This window comes from Astatotilapia calliptera, chromosome 5 (genome assembly GCF_964374335.1).
Source record: "Astatotilapia calliptera chromosome 5, fAstCal68.1, whole genome shotgun sequence".
Classification (NCBI taxonomy): Eukaryota; Metazoa; Chordata; class Actinopteri; order Cichliformes; family Cichlidae; genus Astatotilapia; species Astatotilapia calliptera.
This window is the reverse complement of record NC_137426.1, coordinates 15814932-15839018: the sequence shown is the minus strand read 5'-3', so window position 1 is coordinate 15839018 and position 24087 is coordinate 15814932. Positions and strand designations below refer to the sequence as shown.

The following is a 24087-nucleotide window of genomic DNA, read 5'->3' as shown; positions in this document are numbered from 1 at the left end:
ATGTAACAGCACAGCAAGGTTAGTTATCTGGAGAAAAATGAAATATGCCAACTTTTAAATGATATCTATTGTGTATGTGTATAGTGAACGGGGGAGGGGGGGGGGGGTGCTTTATCCAATGAAAAACCAACTGTGCATCCAACCTCTTGAGTTTGTGAAGTGCTGTGGCACTCAACTGGAGTGTGATTCAGTTTTAATGAGATGGAGGTGAACAAGGAGCTGGCCAGCCTTCATAGAGTGGTTAAAAAACAAAAACAAAAAAATAAAACAACGTTGATGCTCATTTTCCTTTTAAAAAAATCTTGCTAAATTTAGCAGAAGACATCCGGTTTATATAATCTATGCGAATCACCTTTTTTCTTCTTCTTTTCGGTTTATCATTAAAAATGACATTGACACTATACAAGCTCAGCTCCACATGAATAAGTCACTTGACCTGTTTGAGAAGTTGATGCACCTTTTTATCCTTTAGTCCTGCAGAAAGAACAGTGAAAATTATTATAGTTATACATTTATTTATTTATTTATTTTTACAAATAAGAGCGACTCAAAATAATGACACATCTTTCGCTGCTGTGGCTCCCTTCACTGACTTGCAAACAAACGCTGTATGAAGCATCGTCAGGTTTCTGAGACGAGCACGGTGTCGACTCTCGCACTCATTATCTCTGTGGAAGAGCTGCGAGTGGCTGTGCGTCTCTGAGCCGATGGGCTACGGCAGGATTTTCTCAGCGCCGCTTGTTTTGAAGTTAATTTGACGAACTTTCCGAAGAGAAGCGACGTTCAATATGAAATGTAACGTTAAAAAATGCGCGGTTATGATTTAATTTAGACTCACTTGCCTCTTAGTCCTGCTCGCTGTGAGAGACAAAGAGAAGCCTTCGGTCCTTCTGCTGCGCTTGTGGATGGATATATGAGCACTTGGGCGGTAGTCTACGGGCTCGTAGTCACTGTGGCTGGCAGGCACAAGTTGGGGGGCACCGAAAGGAGTTTGTAAGACTTACCAATGTGAAGAACACTTCAGAACCAAGGACAGATCCAAACCGATGCCTGGCAAAGATGCCCAAAGTGAACAACATCTGGAATCTGCTCGTCACATGAAGCTCTTCACGTTTCTAACGTACTGAAGCTCGGCTTGCGCAAAGAAACCCTTCAAATCCATTCGGGAAGAAACACCTAGTGCTACTAACAGGTAAGAAATGGTCCCTTCATAATTTTGATGTTATACTGACGGTGGGTTTAACACAGAAAGTACTTTGTGTCTTTCCTATCTGACGTGATTTTGCATTTTTATTTTTTCTTTTTTTTGTTACAAAGTCGTCGCCCCCCCCACCCCCCAGCATGTATCCCACAGCCACAACATTACTCCCAACAGGTCCGTTATTATAATACCTTATCAGCAGTTCATGATTTTCCCAGCATTTATCCCCATTCCCCCTCTCACAAGCCACATCTGATGCACCAAAGTCTATTTGTCAACACAAACCAAAAATAGCAGGAGGAGACTTTCTTTCACTTTATTATCAGCCATCCCAATACCTGCGTGTTACTGTGGAGGTGCTAGCATTTCCCTGTATGAATATGTGAAGTTGTAATCCTGCTTGACCCGAGTGTATTCACTGTCTCAAATAAAAATTACATAATTGAGTGAAGCAGAGATTCCTCTCAAACCAATCAGGGCTTTTGTTTTTGGACAGCGCCATAAACAATGTGGTTCGACCCTAATGTGGGAAGTAATTCAGCTGGTAAATGTATCGAGTCATTGCAAAAAGTGAAGAAAGTGTTTTTGCTTTGGAATCATCCACATATCTCACGCATCATATTGTTATGACAGGAGTCAGACAGGAGTGATGGGGTAGGATTTACCTCAAAGGTAAGTTATTTATTATGGGAGACACCACCACGGTGTCTTGATGGATGTTATGTATTTTATCATCAGATGGTGTCAGCATGCTCACCAACATGCTCACCAAGAGGAAACAAAGAAAATCTGCTCTAGCACGTGTAATTCTTACATCTGTCCTTTGTCTCCCAGTCTAAGTGTGACCTATGAATAAACATACTGACAGGGCATTATTTTATTATTTTATTTTATTTTATAAAAATTAAACAACTGCACTATTTTTTTTCTGAAAAATACGCATTTATTTCACATTCAAACACAATCAGCTGGCTGCTGGCCACCACAGAGGGATCCTAATTCCTTCAGCTGACAAGTCCAGGTGGAGGGATAAACTGGGTCCCCAGTGGAGATTATATAATGATGGGAATCATAAGACGAGCTATTGAGGTTGCAGTTTTCTCTTCTTTTTGTAGTTCATTTTCATACGTAGAGATCTGATGCTTTGAAGTGGATGATTTGTGTATTGTCTTCTGACTGAAACCTTCAGTTTTTGACAGTTTATTATCTGATGTTATATAACACTGTAACCTCTAAACTTTAAACCTAAATCTAGTTTTTAATCAGATAAGCACAGAAAAGTAGTGTTTTAAATGTCATAGGACAAGTACGCTGTTTAGGCTGTCATACTCACCCGGCTTAATGATTCATGTGCAGTGGATCGGGCTCTAAATTAAATGTCACATCGAGTACTTTTCAATAAAACTGCATGCAGACTGTGTCTACTCTTCAAATTTTGAGTTGTGTCACCATTTTAAACAATTAAAAATATAAATTATTATTTTATAACAATTATTTTTCAGTCTGTACCTGATGATAACAAAAAAGGAGGTGCATTCATTTCTTCAGCTCATTCGCCAGACATAAATAACACTGTACTTCTGCGTAGATAATATGATTATACCTGCCAATCACCATCACTGCTGAAAGGAACTGGGTGGTGAGTCATTTTTTACACATTAGTTATACCGGGATAAGGAGTAAGGACAATAAGGAATAGTGTTCTCAAAGCCTCTTTATGCTAATGTTGGAGAAATCCTCTGTGCTGGGCAGGAGCAGTAATGCATTAGCTGATGGTTCAAAGCTGAGTAAAGCACGCCGTCTTTTCTTTTTGAACTTGCCTTTCAGAGGGAATATTGTGCGCAGACAGCTGGGGAGCGTGTGACTCTCTTGGCTGCTCAGTGTGAGTGTGACAGCCGTTTCAAGATAGTTTTAATGATGTGATCGAGGCCTGATAAAAGCTACTTTAGCAGATGTTGTTGTTTTAATTCTCATGTAAGCTGATAATACTGCTCCCATTTAAAGAATGTATGCAAATAATTGGAAGAAATTTGATTTTAATAGCTGTCCACTTCAGCCACGCCAGCATTTCTTTGCAGTTCTTAGAGGTTTTAGAAGAGCTTCTGCATCTCTAACCTCACTTTAGCTTAGTTTGTATTGACCAGCCTAATTGGCTGTTCCTTGTTGCACCATTAATTCATACTGTGACCTAGTCTCTGCAACCAGAAAGCCCCCATCTGCTCAACAGACAGCACTGAAGACCAATTAGACTCTTAAAGTTGAGCTCTCCAAGTTGATTTCTCACCTTGCTTCTAATAATAGGGCAAATGTGTTGCAGCAGTCCCATACACCTGCACGTAGTGTTCAAGACACACAGCAGACATGAGACAGAGGCTGTAACTTTGTATATTACCACATGTAATTTAGTTTGATGGGTACAGATTCATCAATGCACCATAAGATTTCCCCACCCCTAATCTGATGTAATATTTATCTGGTAAGAAATTTGGCATTCATTACACTTTTTGCTCCTCATTTTCACTCAAGAGATGCTTGTGCTGTCACAGGATATTCCTCACAATATCCTGTGTGATTCACAGTATCTTGTGTATCCTGAAGTGTTCAAAAGCATGCACGCACGCATGAACTTATGCTTGTGTCGCTGGTGTTTTTGGAACCAGTCCCTGTGAACCCCACTGTGACGGTTTTCTGCCTCTGTGAGCACAGGAAACAGGACACACTCAGAATCAATGAAACGACTGTTGATAGAACTGCCAATAAAAGAAGTGTCAATGCACGAGCATCTTTTTTTATACAGTATTATAATGTAAGTAACAACACTGTGTGACAGAAGGGGAAAAGTCAGTAATACGCTTCCCACTGTGTCTTAAAGGAGAACGTAGCGGCAGCACATCGCCTAGTCCAAACTGCTGCCAAGCTCTGTGGGTTTACCAGCGTGACTCCTCTGATAGCTCAACTTCTATTTAAAAAAGGAAAAACATACCCACAGACAATTTTTGTTGATATTATGTGCCATTGTTACATCCCTCAGAGCTTTCTGTGAGTAATACTGCTGAAATATAAGCTCTGATAAGAAATTCTGATAGTATTTGCAGAAAAAGAAAAGTAAACCACAAGTCTTTAAAAATACATTCCAGAGTATGAATCTACTTTAATCTATGTGTTTGTTCTGAACTATGCATTTGATAAATGTGATTAATAATTGTGTTTGGAATAAATACGATTGGCTCTCTAAGAGCGCTGTGATTGAACCTGCCCACCTAATCAGACAACCCCCGGTGGATCTTACTTCAACATGATAGGAATATATTAGCATACATGTCTCTCTGCCCACTCCCCTGCAGTCCAACCCTTATTTTTTACCCACCATGTTTCCATGGCAACCACATCCATTGAGGAGAATCACCGTGTATGTGATATCTCCGTTGCCTGGAAATTATGCTTCAGTCAAGAGGTGCCTTAAATATCAATAAATGTTTGATGTGGTCACTTGAAGGTGGTAACACTGAGTCAGTCTTTCAGATAAAATTTTATTTATTTCACACTGGAACTGCTGAGACTCTGACTAAAATATTAAGGTCTTCTGTTTCACTTCAGAAAGTAAATTCTAAGATTAATGGCTGTGTTTCAGCCTTCAGATAGAATTCTTAAATTTAGAGTCTTCAATAAAACCATTTCTCTGTAGTAATTATATAGACTCTAAGTCAGGAAAGTTAAGAAAAAGGCTTGTAGTTCAGGTAAGAATCAGTTAAAAAGATAAGAGAGAAAAAGCATGACTGTTCATATCTTTGAGTAAACCTGTGAGCAAAAAAGTGACCAATAGGCCTCTGACCCATATTTAGTTCAAGAATTTCATTGACATTGGGCAAGGACGTTACATTTTACTCCACAGGAATAGGATACAAATGTAATAGATAGATAGATAGATAGATAGATAGATAGATAGATAGATAGATAGATAGATAGATAGATAGATAGATAGATAGATAGATAGATAGATAGATAGATAGATAGCATATATTAATTTTCCCCCTTTTTTTTAAGGAAAGATGCTGCACTCACTGACAGAGGACTTGAAAGACATCTGCCTCCAAATTGTGTGAACCTCTTCTGCTCTCCACTTCAACCTGCTAAATCAAGCTACCTGGTCCTGCCATGCTGAGTGCAGTGCTCTGCCCCAAGTCGCAGGCCAATTCGGCACATTACTGGCCTCTCCATGTGTTCCTTCTCGAGCTGCTGATACCAGGAGTCCTGCCTAGTATTTCCAGACTGCCCCCTTCAGCCAAACGTGAGATCATCGTCGATGGGGACTTGGTGATTGGAGGCCTGTTCCCGGTGCACGAAAAAGGCGATGGAATGGAAGACTGTGGTAAGATCAACGAGGGGAGAGGGATCCAGAGACTGGAAGCCATGCTGCTGGCACTTGATGAGATTAACTCCAGCGATCGCATCCTTCCTGGTCTCCAGCTGGGGGCTCACATCCTGGACACCTGCTCGAAAGACACTTATGCTCTGGAACAGTCGCTAGATTTTGTAAGAGCATCCCTCACTAAGGTGCACGACCCAGGTTTCATCTGCCCAGACGGCTCGAGACCAATTCAAAATGAGGTTCCACTGGCCATCTCAGGGGTTATCGGAGGATCTTACAGTGATGTTTCAATTCAGGTGAGTGTGCAAATGTATATTAACCTTTGTTTAGTGTATCAGTTGCACTTGCATGCCTTTACTGAAAACTGTGACACATGCAAAATTGCCATGCCACTGTACTAAGATAAATAGTATACCATATGGTATAGCTATGGTACATCATGTGGGTTTTCTACGTCTTGTACTGACCTCATCTGGGATGAGGGGTTGAGGTGCTAAGTTATCAGCCTATGCTAGCAAGCATGGTTAGCAAGGTGCATCCATAAACTGCATGGGTCCATTGCAGAAACAGAAATACTTGCTTATTGGTCCCCATCTAACGCATGCAATTATATTTTTAGAATTACAGTTAGCAAAATTGGACCACAGACTTCCTGGATGATCTGTCAAAATTAGCTTCAGAGCAAGGCATTGTATGTGTCAGTTATCAGCATGAATCCAAAAGGCACTGACACCCCAAACACAATAAGTGATCTATTTCAGCAATGAGCGGAAGTTTTGCCTCTGGTAATTATCTTCTTTGTCTATGGGGCTCTCACCAAAACAAAGTCCTAATGTTTCTTTAAGTGTGTAAGTGTATATGTAGTCTTTTCAGTTGATTGCGTTTTGTCTGCATCTGTAATCAAGTAATTTGTTATTTCAAGAGCAAATATTTTGCAACTTAACACTTGTACGCCTTTAAAAAAAACTTGTTAATTCACAATATTATTCCAGTTATTTATTTTGTGAGCATGCATTGTGTTACATGGGGGTGGATGCTCATTCACATGTTGAAGTTGCTAAAAGAATCCTTGCATCTCCACTTTTCACAAGCTGTAGAATTGAGCCTTCAGTAGAAGAGGTTTCTCTTTGGCTGGAGTAAGAATTTACTGAGATTATTTTGTCTGAAGCATCAACATTCACAGACACATCAATCACTTTGTCAGCAACTTCATTTCTGCCTTGCAAGGAAAACTGACCTTTCACACATGTATGAAAGGTTGCTAGAGGCAGTTCATCTGACCATAATTAATTAACTCTGATTGCCCTTACATGACATAATTACTGAAGCACTCAGTGTTAGCAAGACAAAGTGCTCAGGAATAATTTGGTTATACACACACACACACACACACACACACACACACACACACACACACACACACACACACACACACACACACACACACACACACACACGCACGCACAATATGTGGCGAAGCCTTGGGTAAACTATACACAAGTAAAGATCATCTCTATTAGCCTTAGGGGTGCGGCAGCATGATCACATTTGAGTTCAGATAATAACTGGACCAATGTTTTCCAGTTTTTCGCTTGTTACATGATAAGCATCATTAATCCAGCTAATAGTCATTTATTATACACCAATATTTAATTAATACTGACTGAAATGATAAAATAACTCAAGTTCTGCTTTTTGATTTTGGGGTTCATCCTGTTTTGTGCCTCCTAAGATTTTGTGTCATGCGATCTGTTAAGTACAACAGTGGAATCTTTGCCACAGGAACCTTTTCAGTGTGTCACAAAGTATTTGTAGTACATGTTCACCTCTAATGAAAATGCTATTGTGGTTTTCCAGAAATATCACTGCTCTGCCCTCTAACTTGTTTTGAGCAGTTGAAACACTACACTGTGGGGAACTTCAGATTTGTTTGTTCAAACAGTACAGTTCCATCACATTTAATTAAAAGTTGGTGACACAGTGAAGATCACCAGTTTTAACAGCAACTTTCTACAGGCAATGTCTATCCACTTTTTTCCTCAGTCAAAGGACCTCAAAGCATAGCATCCTGGCTGCCGGGATTATCCTGGATATTTGTCTCAGAGAAACCCAGCAATAATAAAATACAATGAAAACACAAACAAACAGAGGCACTGGCTTTTGCCACAACACAAAACCTCTTAGGCATTAGGAGACTCATTGTACAGGAGTAACAATATCCTTGTCATGATAAAACGGCAATAATCATTTTATGCTTTATAACAAATTGTTTCATTGTCTGCTAAATCTTTTAGGTTTCTCACTACTTATAGCTACCTTACATTGCAGGAACTTGGTGAAGGTGAAAGTTAACTTACTTGAACAGACTCCTTTCCTCCATTCTTCCTACATTCCTGTCCAAATTCAGCCAGTAAGCAATGAGTCCATGCTCAGCAGTTTTTTGTGGCTGATGAGAAGAACTTACTGTGGAATAGGTACTTTTTCTCCTCTGCAAGGTACTGCAGAGGCAGTTTGACTAGGCACAAAAGGTTATGGTGGCCTAAAAAGCCCGTTAGTTCCTGTGGTGGAAACCAACATTATGTTTCACTGGTTCACGGATTTATGTATGTGACTAATGAAACAGTTTTGTTTCATTCAGTAACATCTCTATTCAGTTATATTGCTGATTCATATTTTTTGTGTCTAATTTGACCACTGGATGCTGTGGCTTTGCTTTTCAAACAAAAAAAAGCTTCTTTCAGCTTTTCTAAAGCTAATAAAAACCCTTTCTTGTAACGTGTTTAAGTAGTCTTCAGGAATAGTTCTTCAGGTTTCTTGAAGGACAGAGCTTTTCATTTGATATTAGTCACAACCTTGATCCCAAACTGCTTCGGTAATGTTGATATCCAGGCTCTGGGGAGGCCAGTCCATGACTGGTAGTCTTCTGTTGTTTATTTTTCTATCCTGGTATGTTTCTACTCTGTTGGCAGTGTGTTTTGGATCACTGCCATGGTAAAAAAAAAAAAAAGAAAAGAAGAAATGTCAATTAGATGCTTTCCAGATGGTATTGTATGGTGGATCAAAATCTGGCAGGACTTTTATGTGTTCATAATTACATCAATTTTGACAAGATCCCCAACACCACTGGCTGAAATGCAGCCCCAAACCACGACAGAGCCTCTGTTGGGTTTTTCAAAAGGTTATAGACACTCATTTTTCTACCTTTCTCCTGACCTCTTCCACACATACTGATGATAACACTGATGATTAGGGTGACTGATGATTAGTATAACTCCATAAGTGTTAACTGTTGATTTTCAGTCCAATTTGAAAAACCCAGCTTTGCCTTCTAAACTGACTCGTTACTCGTTACAGCAGCCAGAACCTGAAACCACAACAGATAACAAAGACTGTGATGAGTGATCACCTGTAGCTGCAGGTTTATAGTGTTAACTGGTTATGATATAATCTGTCAAGTCAATTTCTGCAGTAACGTATAACAAATATAGCAAGTAGTGTAAAATATTACTTTCCCCGGTGTGTTATGAGTTAATGTACTGTTTTACATTAATGAAAAGCAACAGCAGCTTTTGCTCCCTGTTTCCCTTCCTTAAGAATGGCTTCTTGAAAGCCATGCTTCAACTGAGGCCATTTCTGTTGAGGCTTCAGTGAACAGGACATGCTGGATTTGCCCCCCCCCCCCCCCTATTATACATGACTTTCAGACACTGTTTATTGGCTGTGGATAGTTTTTTGAGATGACAATTCTTCCTTTGTCAGTTCAAGTAAATTCAATTCAATTTTTTTATGTAGTGCCAAATCACAACAATAGTCACCCCAGGGTGCTTAATGTTGTAAGATAAAGATCCTACAATAATAGAGAGAAACCCCAACAATCAGACAACCGCCTGCCTATAAGCAGGCAACTTGATGACAGTGGGAAGGAAAACCTCCCTTTTAATACAAAGAAATCTCCAGTAGAACCAGGCTCAAGGAGGGGCAGTTATCTGCTGTGACTGTTCGAGGGTGATGGGAATGAGCTAAGATAAAAGACATGCGCTACTTGTCCTCTACTTGTCAACTTTCCTCAAATTTAATAATGACAAACTGCACACCATGCTGAGATATGCCAAGTTTTTTGGCTAATAGCTCTTTGGGAATCACGTTGTTGAAGCAGAAGTACAGTTTTATGCCTGTCAAACTGTGGTGTCCATGGTATTTATTTATTTTTTTTGTAGATTAAACTAACAAAATGGGAACAAATTATGTGTTTGCGAAAGGCTGCTAGCGTCAAAGTGACTAATGATACAATTTAAAATTGGTTCTTTGCCAAGTTGCTTATTATCTGTTGATACAACACTTGTCCATCCCTTGAGTTAGGTGCCTTTTTTATGTTTGAATGATTCATAGGTCTGTACTAAGCAACAAACAAAGAAAAACATTAGTCTGAACGTGAGTCAGCTATAAGAAAATGAGTGAAAAAGCAACCAATGTCCAAAGTAAAACAAAGATCAAGACTTTTGTGTAGTACTCTAGGTCACTTACAAAGCTTCGTATTTTAACTTATAAATATCACGTGTCATCACTTCAATAGAAAAAGTCATCAGTAATGTTTGCCATAGTGTCAAGCCAATGTTATAAATAACTGAATCCTTTATCCTTTATAACTGCAGGCTGTATGGTTTTCACTTTGAAATCTAGTATTTCTTTAAATATAAAGTATGACAGCTGAACTGTCTCATTTTGCATATCACCATGCATTGAGGAGTATAGATAACACTGAGTTGTGCTACAGCCAGAATATGATCCAACCTTAGCTAAGTTCTTGCAGAGATGAATGCTTCGTCAGAGTGTGTTAAAGCTGAATGGAGAGTTCGACAGAAAGGGACTGAGGATATCCAGCACCATGTTATAATCTTCTAAAGCCTTCATTACACTCAGGGCTTCCTTTCATAGTAATGTTGATGATGCCTTGACAAAAGAACAGCTTGTTTTTTGTCTATTTCCTTGTGAATGAATCTTCAGCAGCCACACAGTCACAAAGGCTAAAAAAGAAACTCTCTGCTTTTTTGTTTTTGTATAAATTTGAATACATACCTCTACTGTCACGATGCTCAACAGTCTCTTTGTGAGTGCCTTCACTTCCTGGGCACTTTAATGAATCGAGCCGTGAGAGTGGCTTGAGGCCCATGGTGGGATTTTTTTGAGAGGTCACTGTCTTCACAGTCCCCATTTATCCCAGAGAAGCACTTTGTGGAGATGAAGGGCATTATAAAACAGAGGAGGATGAGTGCCAGAGACCATCCTGGGGAACTTTGAGAGAAGCTGCTTTTCCCATCTGCGGGATATGTCTCCATTGGCTGGCAGGGATGTGCCCACCTGCGTGTGGAAAAGGCTGATGCTGCCTGTGATAGGGCCAAGGACAAGAGGTGGTAACGATGGTGGGAGATGAGCCAGTTTCTGTTTAGTCTCAAAGGATTTGTTCATAATTAGCCCAGCAACATTTAGAAGGCTTGCATCGCTGCCTTGCTCATCCCAGTGTATTTTGTTGTCTTTGTTATATCTTCTCACAGTTGAGGTTTTTGAAAATAGTTTGCCGTGCCAAACAGGATGTTAGCCATATAGAAGCATCTATGATTCATAACCAGCAGCCCACACATTTTACACCTATGGATTTAGCTTAGCATCACAGAGAAATCATTTAAGAAAGACAATTAAATAATTTTAATGTGTTCCCACAATTTCTTATGCTTGGGTAGCTGAACAATTTAAAAAATGACATTTTCTTAGAGGCATAGCCACAGGTTTATCTTCAACATTAACTTTATGTTGAAGATAAAAAAATGCAACACGCAGAGCTCTGAAGCAGCTCAATCAACTGCACAGACTATATGCACAGCCCAGCTGCTTGTGTCTAATCTACCTACATTAACTCATGTATGGATTGGGAAAAAAGTGTTGTAAATCTTGGGTTACTTTTTTGACATTAAAATTTTTTTTTTAAGATGAACCATCCCTGGCATGTAATATGACAATATCAACTTATCTCCCTTCAGTCTCCAGACATCAAGACTGCAGACATCTAAAGGTGTAATATTTTGAAATTATACTCAAAAAACACCAACTAAATCCTTCAAGACCGGTAGATAAACTCTATTTTATCATTGCTGAAGCATCTGGGAAGGTCCTCAATAATTTCAGGTTATAACATCTGTCCCGCCACATATCGATGTTTAATACGTTTGGTGTGCAGTGTTTTATTAACTCTGTCTTTATTCTGTTTTCCCCCGCTCACAGAGTAAGTCGGGTAAAACAAAAAACAAAAACCAACCTTGCTTTGGTGTTAACTTCAAAAGACTTTTGTTTATCATGTGATATTATAGCTGAATATAATATCGGTTATTTTAGAAGTGAAAAGTTTAGCACATTCAGAGAACACATTGCAGCTCTCTAATTAGCACATCAGTATGTCATTCAAAGTGAAGGAAAACATTGTAATGACTGGAAAGCTGGTTCGAGTCAAGACCCACACAGTCAATAATGGTGCTAGCCTATTTGTGCCTCGATGCACTTCCCTTCATCTCGCCCGTCTTAGAGCTGTTGTTTTTTTTCCTACGTAGTATCACATAAATAAAAAATGAGCCTTTACGCAGAACCCGTGGCTGTTATTTAAAATTTAGCACTGAAGATTGTGTGACAGGAGCACTGCACTTCAGTCTTAATAACAGTAAAAATTGCCAAACCTATCAAGCTGGTTCAGAAGTGCTAGGAGCTAGAAGTGATATATCAAAGCATTATTTTCTAAGAAGGCGATAAAGAGCAGATGTATTCCTGTTCTCAAGTGTGGCTCAAAAGGTTGCTCGTGTGGTGAGTATTGTTTTGCTGGTGGGAGGAAATAATAGGTGTATGTTTAATATGAAGATTTGCCTGTTCCTGAAATAGCTCATGCAAGCAATTCAACAAACAATCCTTTCTGCCTTTGCATCGCCAGCTATATGAGCTGTGATATCAGATTTTGATTACAGCCGGCTGGGATCCACAGACATAAATGCATGCACGACATGGTCTTATATAAAGTACACGTGAATAGGTCTAGCCCTTTGTTTTTGTGGGTTTGTGTGTTTGTATCTGTGGCTTAGTTCAGTTGTTTAAATATGGGTCTGTTTGTGGCCATATATACTTACATTTAGAATCTGAGGTGATAGTGACTTCCTGGAGTGTATTGCCAAATTCAAATCACATAGAACATTATTTGAGGTTCTTGTGCAGTGCCCTGTGCCCTTGTTCATACGAGCTGTTTGGTGAAATGTGGCACTGCATAAGCGTCTGAAAATTAGTTTACTTTTTGATAGTCCCTTTGGATCCTTTACACGCAAGTAGCTGGAGCTGTTTTGCAAAGAAGAATGGGCAAGAAATTCAGTCGCTAGATGAGCAAAGCTGGTAGAGACATACCCTAAAAGACTGGCAGATGTAATTACAGCAAAAGGTGGTTCTACAAAGTATTGCCTCAGGGGACCGAATAATTACACACACCCCACTTTTCAGTTATTTATTTGTAAAAAATGTTTGGAATCATGTATGATTTTCGTTCCACTTCTCACGTGTACACCACTTTGAATTGGTCTTTCACTTGAAATTCCAATAAAATTGATTCATGTTTGTGGCTGTAATGTGACAAAATGTGGAAAAGTTCAAGGGAGGCGAATACCTTTGCAAGCCACTATGTATATATGTATATATATATATAGATATATGTATGTGTGTGTGTGTGTGTGTGTGTGTGTGTGTGTGTGTGTGTGTGTGTGTGTGTGTGTGTGTGTGTGTGTGTGTGTATAGCTCCAAGTGGAAAGAATAGCAAGCAGAAGAATGTTGATTGGAGTTTTCAGTTTTGAAGAAGGTTTTGGAGAACTGCAGAGAGACTCTGCAGCTGAACACAAGGTTCACACTTGGTGTTGGGTTTGCCATAAGAGAAAAACAAACTAGACCGAAGTGAACGAACATTTTTAGTGTAAACTATGTGTCTGTTTGATGTTGCACAGTCAATTAAGTCACCACCGGTGTTCTGCTGTTTCAGCTGTCTCTTCACAGTAGAGCAGAACAACTTAGCCTTAGTGCTGCTCCCTCTCAGTGAGTGTTTTGATCAAAGTTTAAACTGCTGCATACATTAAAATGATGCTAAGCTGTTATTTTCATTAACAACCATTTTCTCATATATTTCAGTGCACCGATAAATTATCATATTCAAATGATAGATTGAACATTCAAAGAGCTCCATACAAACTGCTTTCCGATTCATTTACAGTTATATCACTTTTAGGTTTATTTTTCTTTTACCTTTGATGTGTTTTTGCATAGCCTACAAAAAACACAAGGACTTAGTGGAGCTCAGACTTAGTACATTTATTGTTATTGTTGTTCTTTTTGTTTTTTAAAATGACATGTATCATTAATGTAGCAACAAATCTATTCTTATTAAATTAAATGAACTCTATAGTTTGCCCAAGAATTTAATTACCGTGTACTTTTTTAGCAGCTTGATTAAAAATATCAGTAATTAACATGTTTAATGATTTACACTGCATATTTATTTTTGCACTCAACCCTTTCCTATCAATTTCAGTATTTGAATTTAACTAATACAATTCAAATGCATTGTACTTAATTCAGCAGTAAAACCATATATGCACAAATTTAACCTGTGTCATCTGCTGTATCTACTACAGGACTCAGTTTGATCTTTGGGGCTTTCCATCCTGAAACATATTATAAGACATATTAGAAAGTCTCTTCCCATGTTCCAGCTGTTTCAGTTTTTTAATGCTTCCTCCAAATGTGGTCTAAACTACATGATGCATATTACTGACTGAACCAATATTGACATAGATATTCGGCATGTTGGCCATTGTCTAACTACATTCTTAGATTCCTTTACTTTGGCGACTAACTTTCTTCTTGAAATAGAAACACTTTTTTACAGCCCCCCCCCCCCCCCCCTTTTTTTAATTTGTTTATTTATTTTTTACACACAACGCTACTCAGAACATGTGGTCATGGTTTATTTTTCATGCAATATATTTGATGGAAACTGCTCAGGGAGGGGGCTGTGGTAGACAAAAATTTGCAGAATTAAATGTTGTTTTTTAAATTAACATGAAAAGCAGTCATTCTGTTATATTTTTACATTGAATACTGATGGTGCTCTTTTGGACGTTAATGTTTGAAATATAAGTTACATGACCAACTGGGATAGATAACTGATACATTGTAACTATTCAGTGGACTTACAATACTTAAAATATCTATGTAACTGAATTGCTAGGCCAAAAGAACATAAATAATGACCCTAAAAAAATCTTATACAATCACTAGTCAACAATTTTTTGTATGATAATTTTTCTTTATTATGTTCAAATTTAAAAATCAGAGAAAGGAAGACTTAATTTGAAACATTAGCCCTACATTAGAAATCGTAGCAGGATTGTTTTTCTACATCACACAGTTCAGAAGAAAACTGCACCCAGTTTTAGAGTCCATCTTACAAGGCCAGATCAAAACGTGGAATGGGATGATGTGACATGATCACTTTCTCCAGTACACAATTTCAGAACATTATGATATGTAGATATGTTAGTTTTATCATTCAGCCAAATGTCGGCCTTTGGATGTCTCCACAATCAGATTTATTCAAATTTTTAACAATGTAGCGCACCAGTAGAGAAAAGGTTTATATCTGTTCAACCGTTGCAACTTCTACTCACAGTACTTTCAATATCCTATTCTGAAAGAAAATGAAAATATTACTTGGGGGGGCTTTTTTTTTTTTTTTTAGTGTTTATTGAAATAGTACAATGAAGAGATGTCACGCAAGCCAAGAGAGAGAGAGAGCTGGGAATATACATAGTAAAAGGCTTCAGGGAGGATTCAAACTCAGGCTCTGCAATAGCCTTAGGGTATATGCTTTACCTGATCAATGCGGGAAGCGATAACAGCAGCTCACTTGTGGGATGTATGTCTATATGTGTATATGTAACTTTACCTTTAAGCATTATTAGGTTTCCTACTACTTTGAAGGACAATTTCAAGGTCAGATATAATAAAAGAATTAATATTTGACAATTGCATTTCGCACTTGATAAAGTTCCAGGTCATTTGAGCATAATTTCATCAAAACTGGACGAAAAGTTTAATAATAATAATGATCATCTGAAAAGGAGCACATATCCCCATTTGGGCCATGTTTGCCAAAATTTAAGGGTCGAAATGTATTTCAGTCATTTCAAGTTGCAATTAATCAAATATAATTACCAAAACTTACCAAATATATCACGATAACTGAATACAACCAACAATTTTAAGCATCATTTTCACCTTCAGTCACCCAAAAGTTGTAAAGTTTTACAACATTTAAATAATGATTCAAGGTAATGACATCAGTCAACATAAACATGCCAATGAAATAAATGTTGATTACCAAACAGCTTTCTCTTGACATATAAAGACCTACAGCTTTTTAATAAAAATATTAGTTTATGTATAAATTGGTAGTCATGAAAGCACTTCCTGTGCAGTATAATAGAGCGTTTTCTCTGTTTTTTCCTGTTAAAGAGATTCTGGCTGGACTAATGAGCCTCCTTAACAACAGAACCAAAACAACCCTTAACTATTTAATGTACTTCCATAATAACTATGATATATTAAAAATAACCTGTAATTCTAATGAGGTCTGTAAACTAATTATGCAAATAATATTGCAGTTATGTAATAATAAACCCGTCCTCAAAAAATAAATGGGCACAGCTCATGTTACTTCTACATCTGGAAAGAGTTTCAATTTAAAGATCGCTCATGATTGGTGGAAAATACCCACCCCTCCCCCAGTTGTAGTTGTGACTGCTGTGTAAATATGCTTTGTGAATGTACAATTTTAATTATGATCAGAACTATGTGTAATTTTGGGAATACCTTTGGGCAGTTGATCCAAACAACCTATATAGGTTTGGTTCATCACTAGAGATCTGATTATGGTTGCTTCATATATGATAATATTTCACCTTTCTTCATTATGCACAAACTTAAAAAAAAAAAAAAGTTCTATATAGAGAAGACTTAATATGAGTTTGACTGAAGTTAAAAGCCTGAGTTATAAGTTTGTAAAATAAGGACCCAGGACCCACTAAATAAAATAAATGAGTGTCAGTGAAAGTGTACAGTCCTCCAAAGCTATGTAACTTAATCACAAAATAAAATACAAGTCTAGAGTTTTTGGTGTCTCTTCCTCTGAGCCGGTGCGGTGGGTGTTTCTATCCGACTGAGAGAACAAGTGGGAAATACCACATGAGGATGAACAGACGGTTACTGTCACACACTCCAGTGCCGTCCTGAAAGGTGCGCTGTCAAGCTTCTCCAAGAATCTATTGATGAAGGCCAACTGCCTGTCTAAAAAAACCCTGCAAGAGGAAACTACCTTATTATCATGCAAGTGTGACTGACTGGCTCATTGTGATTGCTGACATGTTAGCTTGCATAAAAGGTGTATATATCCCAGGCAGCATAACCTTAATCAGTGGATTTAATCAGGCATACCTATGTCTCAACAACAGACATATCTCAGTGTAAATAACTGCATGAGACCACACTAAGATCACTGGAAAGAATACTACTGGGTACAGTTTCAATGCCAAAATACATCATATTTACTCTATTTCTCCCCTCAGGAGGTTGTGGTGTATTTTATGCTGCTTCTTAGCTTTTGGGTATTTTAGCTTAACAAGTTTAAGCAGATGGCAACTTGCAGATAGGGATTAGTGTGATTTTTTTAGTCTTAACAGCCTACTGTGGATTGCATTCACAACAACAACTAGTCTCACGTCTGTGTTTTGACCTGATATACATGAGGCACTTTGTTAGTTACACCATGCTAGCACCATATCGATCCCCTTTAGCCAAAAAAACTGTTTTAATTCTTTGTGACATACAGTTACCAAGGTGCTGGAAATGTTACTCAGACACTTTGGTCCATATTTTCATGATGACATTACACAGTTACTGCAAATTTGTTGGCTGCACATCCATGATGTGAATCTTGAGTTCCACCATTTCCCAAAGCTGCTCTATTGGACTGAGATCTGGTGACTGTGGAGGCCGTGTGAATACATTCACTGCCATGTTTATGAAACTAGTTTGATTTGAACTTTGTTGGAAGGCATGTTTTCCTGCGGAGCAGCCATCAGAAGATGGGAGCACTGTTGTCATAAAATGGTTGTTATTGGTCATCAACAATGCTACTGCTAAAGTATCCTCCACACCATAATACCATCCCCACAATGGAGAATCCATACTTTAATGTTGTTTATCTCAACTTCGTGCTTTTGACTTGATTTTTTTCTGGCTCTTGGTTTAAATTTAAGCAGGTTGTCTTTAACATGCCTAAATGCAATGAATTGCTACCGTGTGATTAGCTGATTTGATATGTGCACTATCGAGCAGACAAAGAGGTGGTAAATTAAATTAATGATGGTTAGCACTGTTGCCTCACAGCAAGAAGCTCCTGAGTTCTACTCCACCATCAGGCCAGGGTCTTTCTGTGTGGAGTTTGCATGTTTTCCCCGTGTTTGCATAGGTTCTCTCTGGGTTCTCCGGCTTTCTCCCACAATCCAAAGACATGCTGTCAATGGGGTTAAGTTAATTGGAAACACTAAATTACCCATATGTGGGAATAAATGCGAGTGCGAATGGTCGTCTCTGTCTATGTTAGCCCTGCGACAGACTGGCGACCTCTCCAGGGTGTACCCTGCCTCTCGCCCTAAGACAGCTGGGATAAGACAGCTTATCCTGAAAAGGATAAGCGGATTGATGGATGGATGTTTTTATATATAGCACCAAATAATAATAACTTACAAATAATAACTTACATCTCAAGGTTAACAAAATATTACTGAGTAACATGATCTGGGAACATGCTACATGCAGAACACTGTATACTTGGTGTGTATGCAGGATAATACATATGATTTATATCATCACAGAAAGGACTAATAGCTCTGTTTAGGATTTTGTGAGCTGGAATGAGAGACCTGGGAGACAAAATGGTACTTTAATTGGGGCTTGGAGTTAGTGTAGTAGGTTCCAATTACATACACGGGGATGCCATTGTTTGGAAAGCCTCCAGGCAAACAGTGGTGCTTGAGGGAGGAGGCGGTCACATTGAAGCCCATGGGTATTCACTAATCACCACTGTGTCTCATAGGGGATTCCTGGAAAATGACAAGTTTTTACTGCCTTGCTGCCATGGCACTGTAATACTGTGTGGGAAAATAATTGCCATGAGTTTATGGTATGACTACGACACAGTCGTTTTCTGCAGGCTTGTGTTCAACAAGGATGCCACGCTGAGTTGTCAGTCAAAGATTATCATCTAGCCCTGGTGAACTCAGCAGCACCAGCAATCAGCTCCAGGAGGAAATTAATGTATTATCTGGGTTACATGGGTATCATAAGTCCCAGCAAAATCTTCCCCCAATAACTTGACAGAATGGCTCAAGTGGAGAAAACAGAAAAATCCCACTGATAAAACTCCTATCTGTCTGCCATTGTTGCTGTTGTTATCTGCACTATTGTTGAATCGATTTGTGGCACTGGCTGCTGGTGATGTGGATCTCTGACACAATAAGCAGTCTGAGATAGAGAAACACTGAATTGTTGCTGTTTCCACAGCCAGTCTCCACCGCTGAGCTGAATCAGACTATCAGACAGATAGCTAATCTGCACTTAATGGCTCCACTTAAACTACAAACAGAATATACAAGTCAAAAAGTAGAATAGCTTAAAAATATATAAACAAATGAATAAATACTTAATGCAGGACTTATAAGTAAATTAATTAATTTCTACACTTTATTATATAATTTACAGCAAAAACAATGACTCTGCACTCTTCATTATTATTTTGGAACCCATATTTTTGTAATTAAGAATTGATAAAACATCTATGTGTAATGCAAGACAGGTTAAAAAGTACAATTAAAGGAATAGGTATATTTAATAAATTTAAACAAATATGACTGTATGTTTAAAAAATCTTGTTCAACTTTGTAGTGTTGGGAGCACATCAGTGTACGGCTCAAGCCTTTTTCTGAAATTCCAGCAAATAATCACTTGGTTTGTCTGACATACAAAATACAGTGGAGGCACTGTCATGGTGAGGGTCTGCAGTGTCGCTAGTGGTGTTGGGGATCTTGTCAAAATTGATGGACATGAACACAGCAAAGTACCATCAGATTTTGATCCATCATGCAATGTGTCTTTGTGGTAGCATCTTCATTTTCAGCATGAAAATGATCCCAAACACTCTGCCAATGAATTCAATTCAATTCAATTTTATTTATACAGCGCCAAATCACAACAACAGTCGCCTCAACGTGCTTTATATTTTAAGGTAGACCCTTAGACCCTAGAATAATACATACAGAGAAAACCCCAACAATCAAATGACCCCCTATGAGCAAGCACTTTGGCGACAGTGGGAAGGAAAAACTCCCTTTTAACAGGAAGAAACCTCCGGCAGAACCAGGCTCAGGGAGGGGCGGCCGTCTGCTGCGACCGGTTGGGGTCAATGCAGTAAAACCATACCTAGCTAAGCACAGAATGCAGCACTATCAGTCATGGATTGGCCTCCCCAGAGCCTGGACCTCAACATTACTGAAGCAGTGTGGGATCATCACAACAGAGAACAAAACAAAAGGCAGCCAACATCCAAAGCAATGCTTTGAATGTCCTCCAAGAAGCCTGGAGAACTATACCTGTAGACTCATCAAAGATTAGAAAAGAAAGCCTGCCTAAGAGAGCTCAGGCTGTGTCTAAGAATAAAGATGCTCATACCAAATATTGACTTTCAAGCTTTTAGAATTGTACAAACTATTTTTCCCCTTATTTGTATGTTTATTTATGTTTAAATATATTTCAATATATCACTGCACCTATTTCCTTTTTTCCCAGCAGTTCCTGTGTATGTATAATATATATATATATATATATATATATATATATATATGTATATATATATATATATATATATATATATATATGTATATATATATATATATATATATATGTATATATATATATATATATATATATATATATATATACATATATATATATATATATATATATATATATATATATATATATATATATATATATATATATATATGAGAGGATGTGATGAGACTGTTTTGATAGCATTTTCATTTCTTTGCTTTCCTCAGGTGGCTAACCTCCTGCGACTGTTCCAGATCCCTCAGATCAGCTATGCCTCTACTAGTGCAAAGCTCAGTGATAAAACCCGCTATGACTACTTCGCTCGCACCGTGCCCCCTGACTTCTACCAAGCTAAAGCAATGGCTGAGATTCTGCGTTACTTTAACTGGACATACGTGTCAACAGTAGCATCAGAGGGTGACTATGGTGAAACAGGCATTGACGCCTTCCAGCAGGAGGCCCGCTCTCGCCAAATCTGCATTGCCACTTCAGCCAAAGTGAGTCGTTCCATGAACCGCCAGGGCTATGAGAATGTGATCCGCTCCTTGCAACAAAAGTCTAACGCAAAGGTTGTCATCCTGTTCACGCGCAGTGAGGACGCTCGCGAGCTCCTTGTGGCTGCTGCCAGAATGAATGTCACTTTCACTTGGGTGGCCAGTGATGGGTGGGGAGCACAGGAGGGTTTGGTGAGGGGCAGCGAGACTGCAGCAGATGGAGCTTTCACCATTGAACTAGCCTCCTATCCTGTCAGAGAGTTTGAAGACTACTTTACCAAACTGAACCCATCGACCAATATGAGGAACCCGTGGTTCAGGGAGTTCTGGGAGCACCGGTTTGACTGCAACCTACAGGAGCCTGGCTGTGCTGACTACAGCTTACGAGATGGAACTTTCGAACAGGAATCCAAAATCATGTTTGTGGTGAACGCAGTCTATGCGATGGCCTATGCCCTGCACAACATGAGGCAAGCAGTGTGCTCCAACACATCTAAGGTCTGCGATGCTATGAAACCAGGTAATGGCAAAAGGTTCTACAAGGAGTTCATCTTGAAGACCAAATTTGAAGGTATGCACAACATAAGTAAACAACAAACATGAAAAAAAAAAGAATTTAACATGTTTTTTAAATGGTTGGAAGTGGTAATATTTCACCATGGATACAAAGCAAATAAGGGTTGCAAAGAGCCATGACACAGGATTAAGCAAACAACTTCTGCTGAGCAGAGAAAGGCTTTGTAATTATTCAATTAGCAAAAAATAATCCATGAATTGGCACTGAAGAAACAGCGGGCAGGGAACATACTTTTCTTAAAATAATACTGACAGGACGAATGAATGAACAAATTCAGAGAACAGCTGTGGCTCAGGAGGTTGAATAGGTGTTGAATAGGTGCATTAATCCTAAGGTCAGTGGTTTGGATCCTTGGATCCTCTAATTTGCTGTCAAAGTGCCATTGCCCTCCTGAACTAACACTAACAACATATGCGTGAAACTGTCTTATGTTAAAAATGTGATTTGTAGTATAAAGGGCTTAGAGGGCTTGATAGGAAAAGCTGTATATAACGCAGTGCATTTATATTTCCTGTTACATGAAATAGCAGAAAAAAAAGTATTTTAATTTAAATTATACAAAAACATGTGTTCTTCAGTCCATGAATTGAACTTTGGCTCTCTTTTTCTTTTTTTGCCTTTTGTGTTATTCTTATATTATTATTATTATTATTATTATTGTTGTTGTTGTTGTTGTTGTTGTTGTTGTCATTATTATTATTATATTCCTGGCTTTGAATTTTTAAATCCTTTATATTTCCTTTAAGTCTTCATTGCTGTATTTTATGCTTCCCACCAGCACCATTCAAACCTGCAGACACAGAGAACATGGTGCGCTTTGATTCAGTTGGTGATGGCATAAGCCGCTACAACATCTTTCATTACCACAAAGACGAGGGGAAGTTCGTCTACAAGAAAGTTGGTTACTGGGACCAGAACCTGACCTTGAATACCACCATGGTGCACTGGCGTGGTGATGTGCCACCAACCTCCCAATGTAGTGACCCTTGCAGGAAGAATGAAGTGAAGAGCATGCAGCCTGGTGATGTGTGCTGCTGGATCTGTATTCCCTGTCAGTCCTACCAGTACCTGCAGGATGAGTTCACCTGTGCTGACTGTAGTTTCGGTCAGTGGCCTCTGGCTAACTTGACTGGCTGCTATGATCTGCCTGAAGAATACATCCGGTGGGAGGATGCCTGGGCTATTGGGCCTGTTACCATTTCTTGCCTTGGCATACTGTGTACCCTGTCAGTAGTAGGCGTATTCTTCAAGAACAATGAAACACCGGTGGTTAAAGCAAGTGGACGTGAGCTCTCCTACATCCTGTTGTTGGGAGTGCTGATGTGCTACAGCATGACCTTTATCTACATCACCAAGCCTTCCACAGCTGTTTGCACCCTACGCCGTCTAGGCCTGGGGACCTCCTTCGCAGTATGTTACTCAGCTCTCCTAACCAAGACGAACCGCATCGCTCGCATCTTCAGTGGGGTAAAGGATGGAGCGCAGCGGCCACGTTTCATCAGCCCGGCCTCCCAGGTAGCAATCTGTGGTGCTCTTATCTCCTGCCAGCTTCTAGTGGCTGTTATCTGGCTGCTTGTGGAGGTGCCAGGGGTTCGAAAGGAGGTGAGCCCAGAGAGGAGAAACATTGTTACGCTCAAGTGCAACAGTAGGGACACCAGCATGCTCATCTCTCTCACCTACAATTGCATTCTCATCATCCTCTGCACCGTCTACGCTTTCAAGACAAGAAAGTGTCCCGAAAACTTCAACGAGGCCAAGTTCATTGGGTTTACCATGTACACCACCTGCATCATCTGGCTCGCCTTTCAGCCTATCTTCTACGTCACAGCCAGTGACTACAGGGTAACTATCCAGAATTTTTTTTTTCCTGATAAATAGCAAATTGAGTATTTATAATTCATATTTCTATAAACCTCTAAAGCCAACTTATGTGGAGTAGTGCAAACAAAGTCTATAAATGACTGTCCCCTGTGTTTTTATCATCCCTGAAGAAGGTGTCACTTTCACATTCCATTTGATCACCTTCACCTAGACTCATGAAAGCTTTCTTTTCATGTGAGTTGAAGGATCTTTCAAGAAAACAACAAAGATATACACATAGAAATAGTTAAAGACAGTCAGATTGATTCATTAAACCGTGGCATTACTAAATGCTCTTTGACCCATTTTTTCAGCTAAGAGATGGATTCTAGAGATTTACAATAGGTTTTGTTTTTAAAAACCTAGGCTAAATCCCAGTGGGAACCCATACAGGGAACACAATAAGCAACATTATGGTCTGTATTAATAATCATTTTGAGCGGCCTACTGTTGCCCATTTTGTGGCACTACCTCCCTAATAGGAAATTTGACAAATCTGCTACAGAGTTGTCGCATAGGGATAATGTTTTTGCAGCATTTAGCCTTTAAAAAAATCACTACAGGCTAA

General features: G+C 39.0%; 1 protein-coding gene across 2 annotated transcripts in view; it reads left to right on the top strand.

The window, feature by feature from the left end:
- The first annotated feature begins 687 nt into the window (after positions 1–687).
- grm2b (glutamate receptor, metabotropic 2b) overlaps positions 688–24087 on the top strand; it is a 28201-nt gene continuing 4801 nt past the window's right edge. The window contains exons 1-4 of one of the 2 annotated variants that reach the window (XM_026167496.2): positions 688–1192; positions 5246–5866; positions 20816–21653; positions 22438–23501. In XM_026167496.2, coding sequence (XP_026023281.2) covers positions 5357–5866; positions 20816–21653; positions 22438–23501 — 2412 coding nt within the window. In that variant the 5' untranslated portion in view covers positions 688–1192; positions 5246–5356. The remainder of the gene's footprint in view (positions 1193–5245; positions 5867–20815; positions 21654–22437; positions 23502–24087) is intronic. The other variant, XM_026167497.2, reaches the window with a different exon arrangement.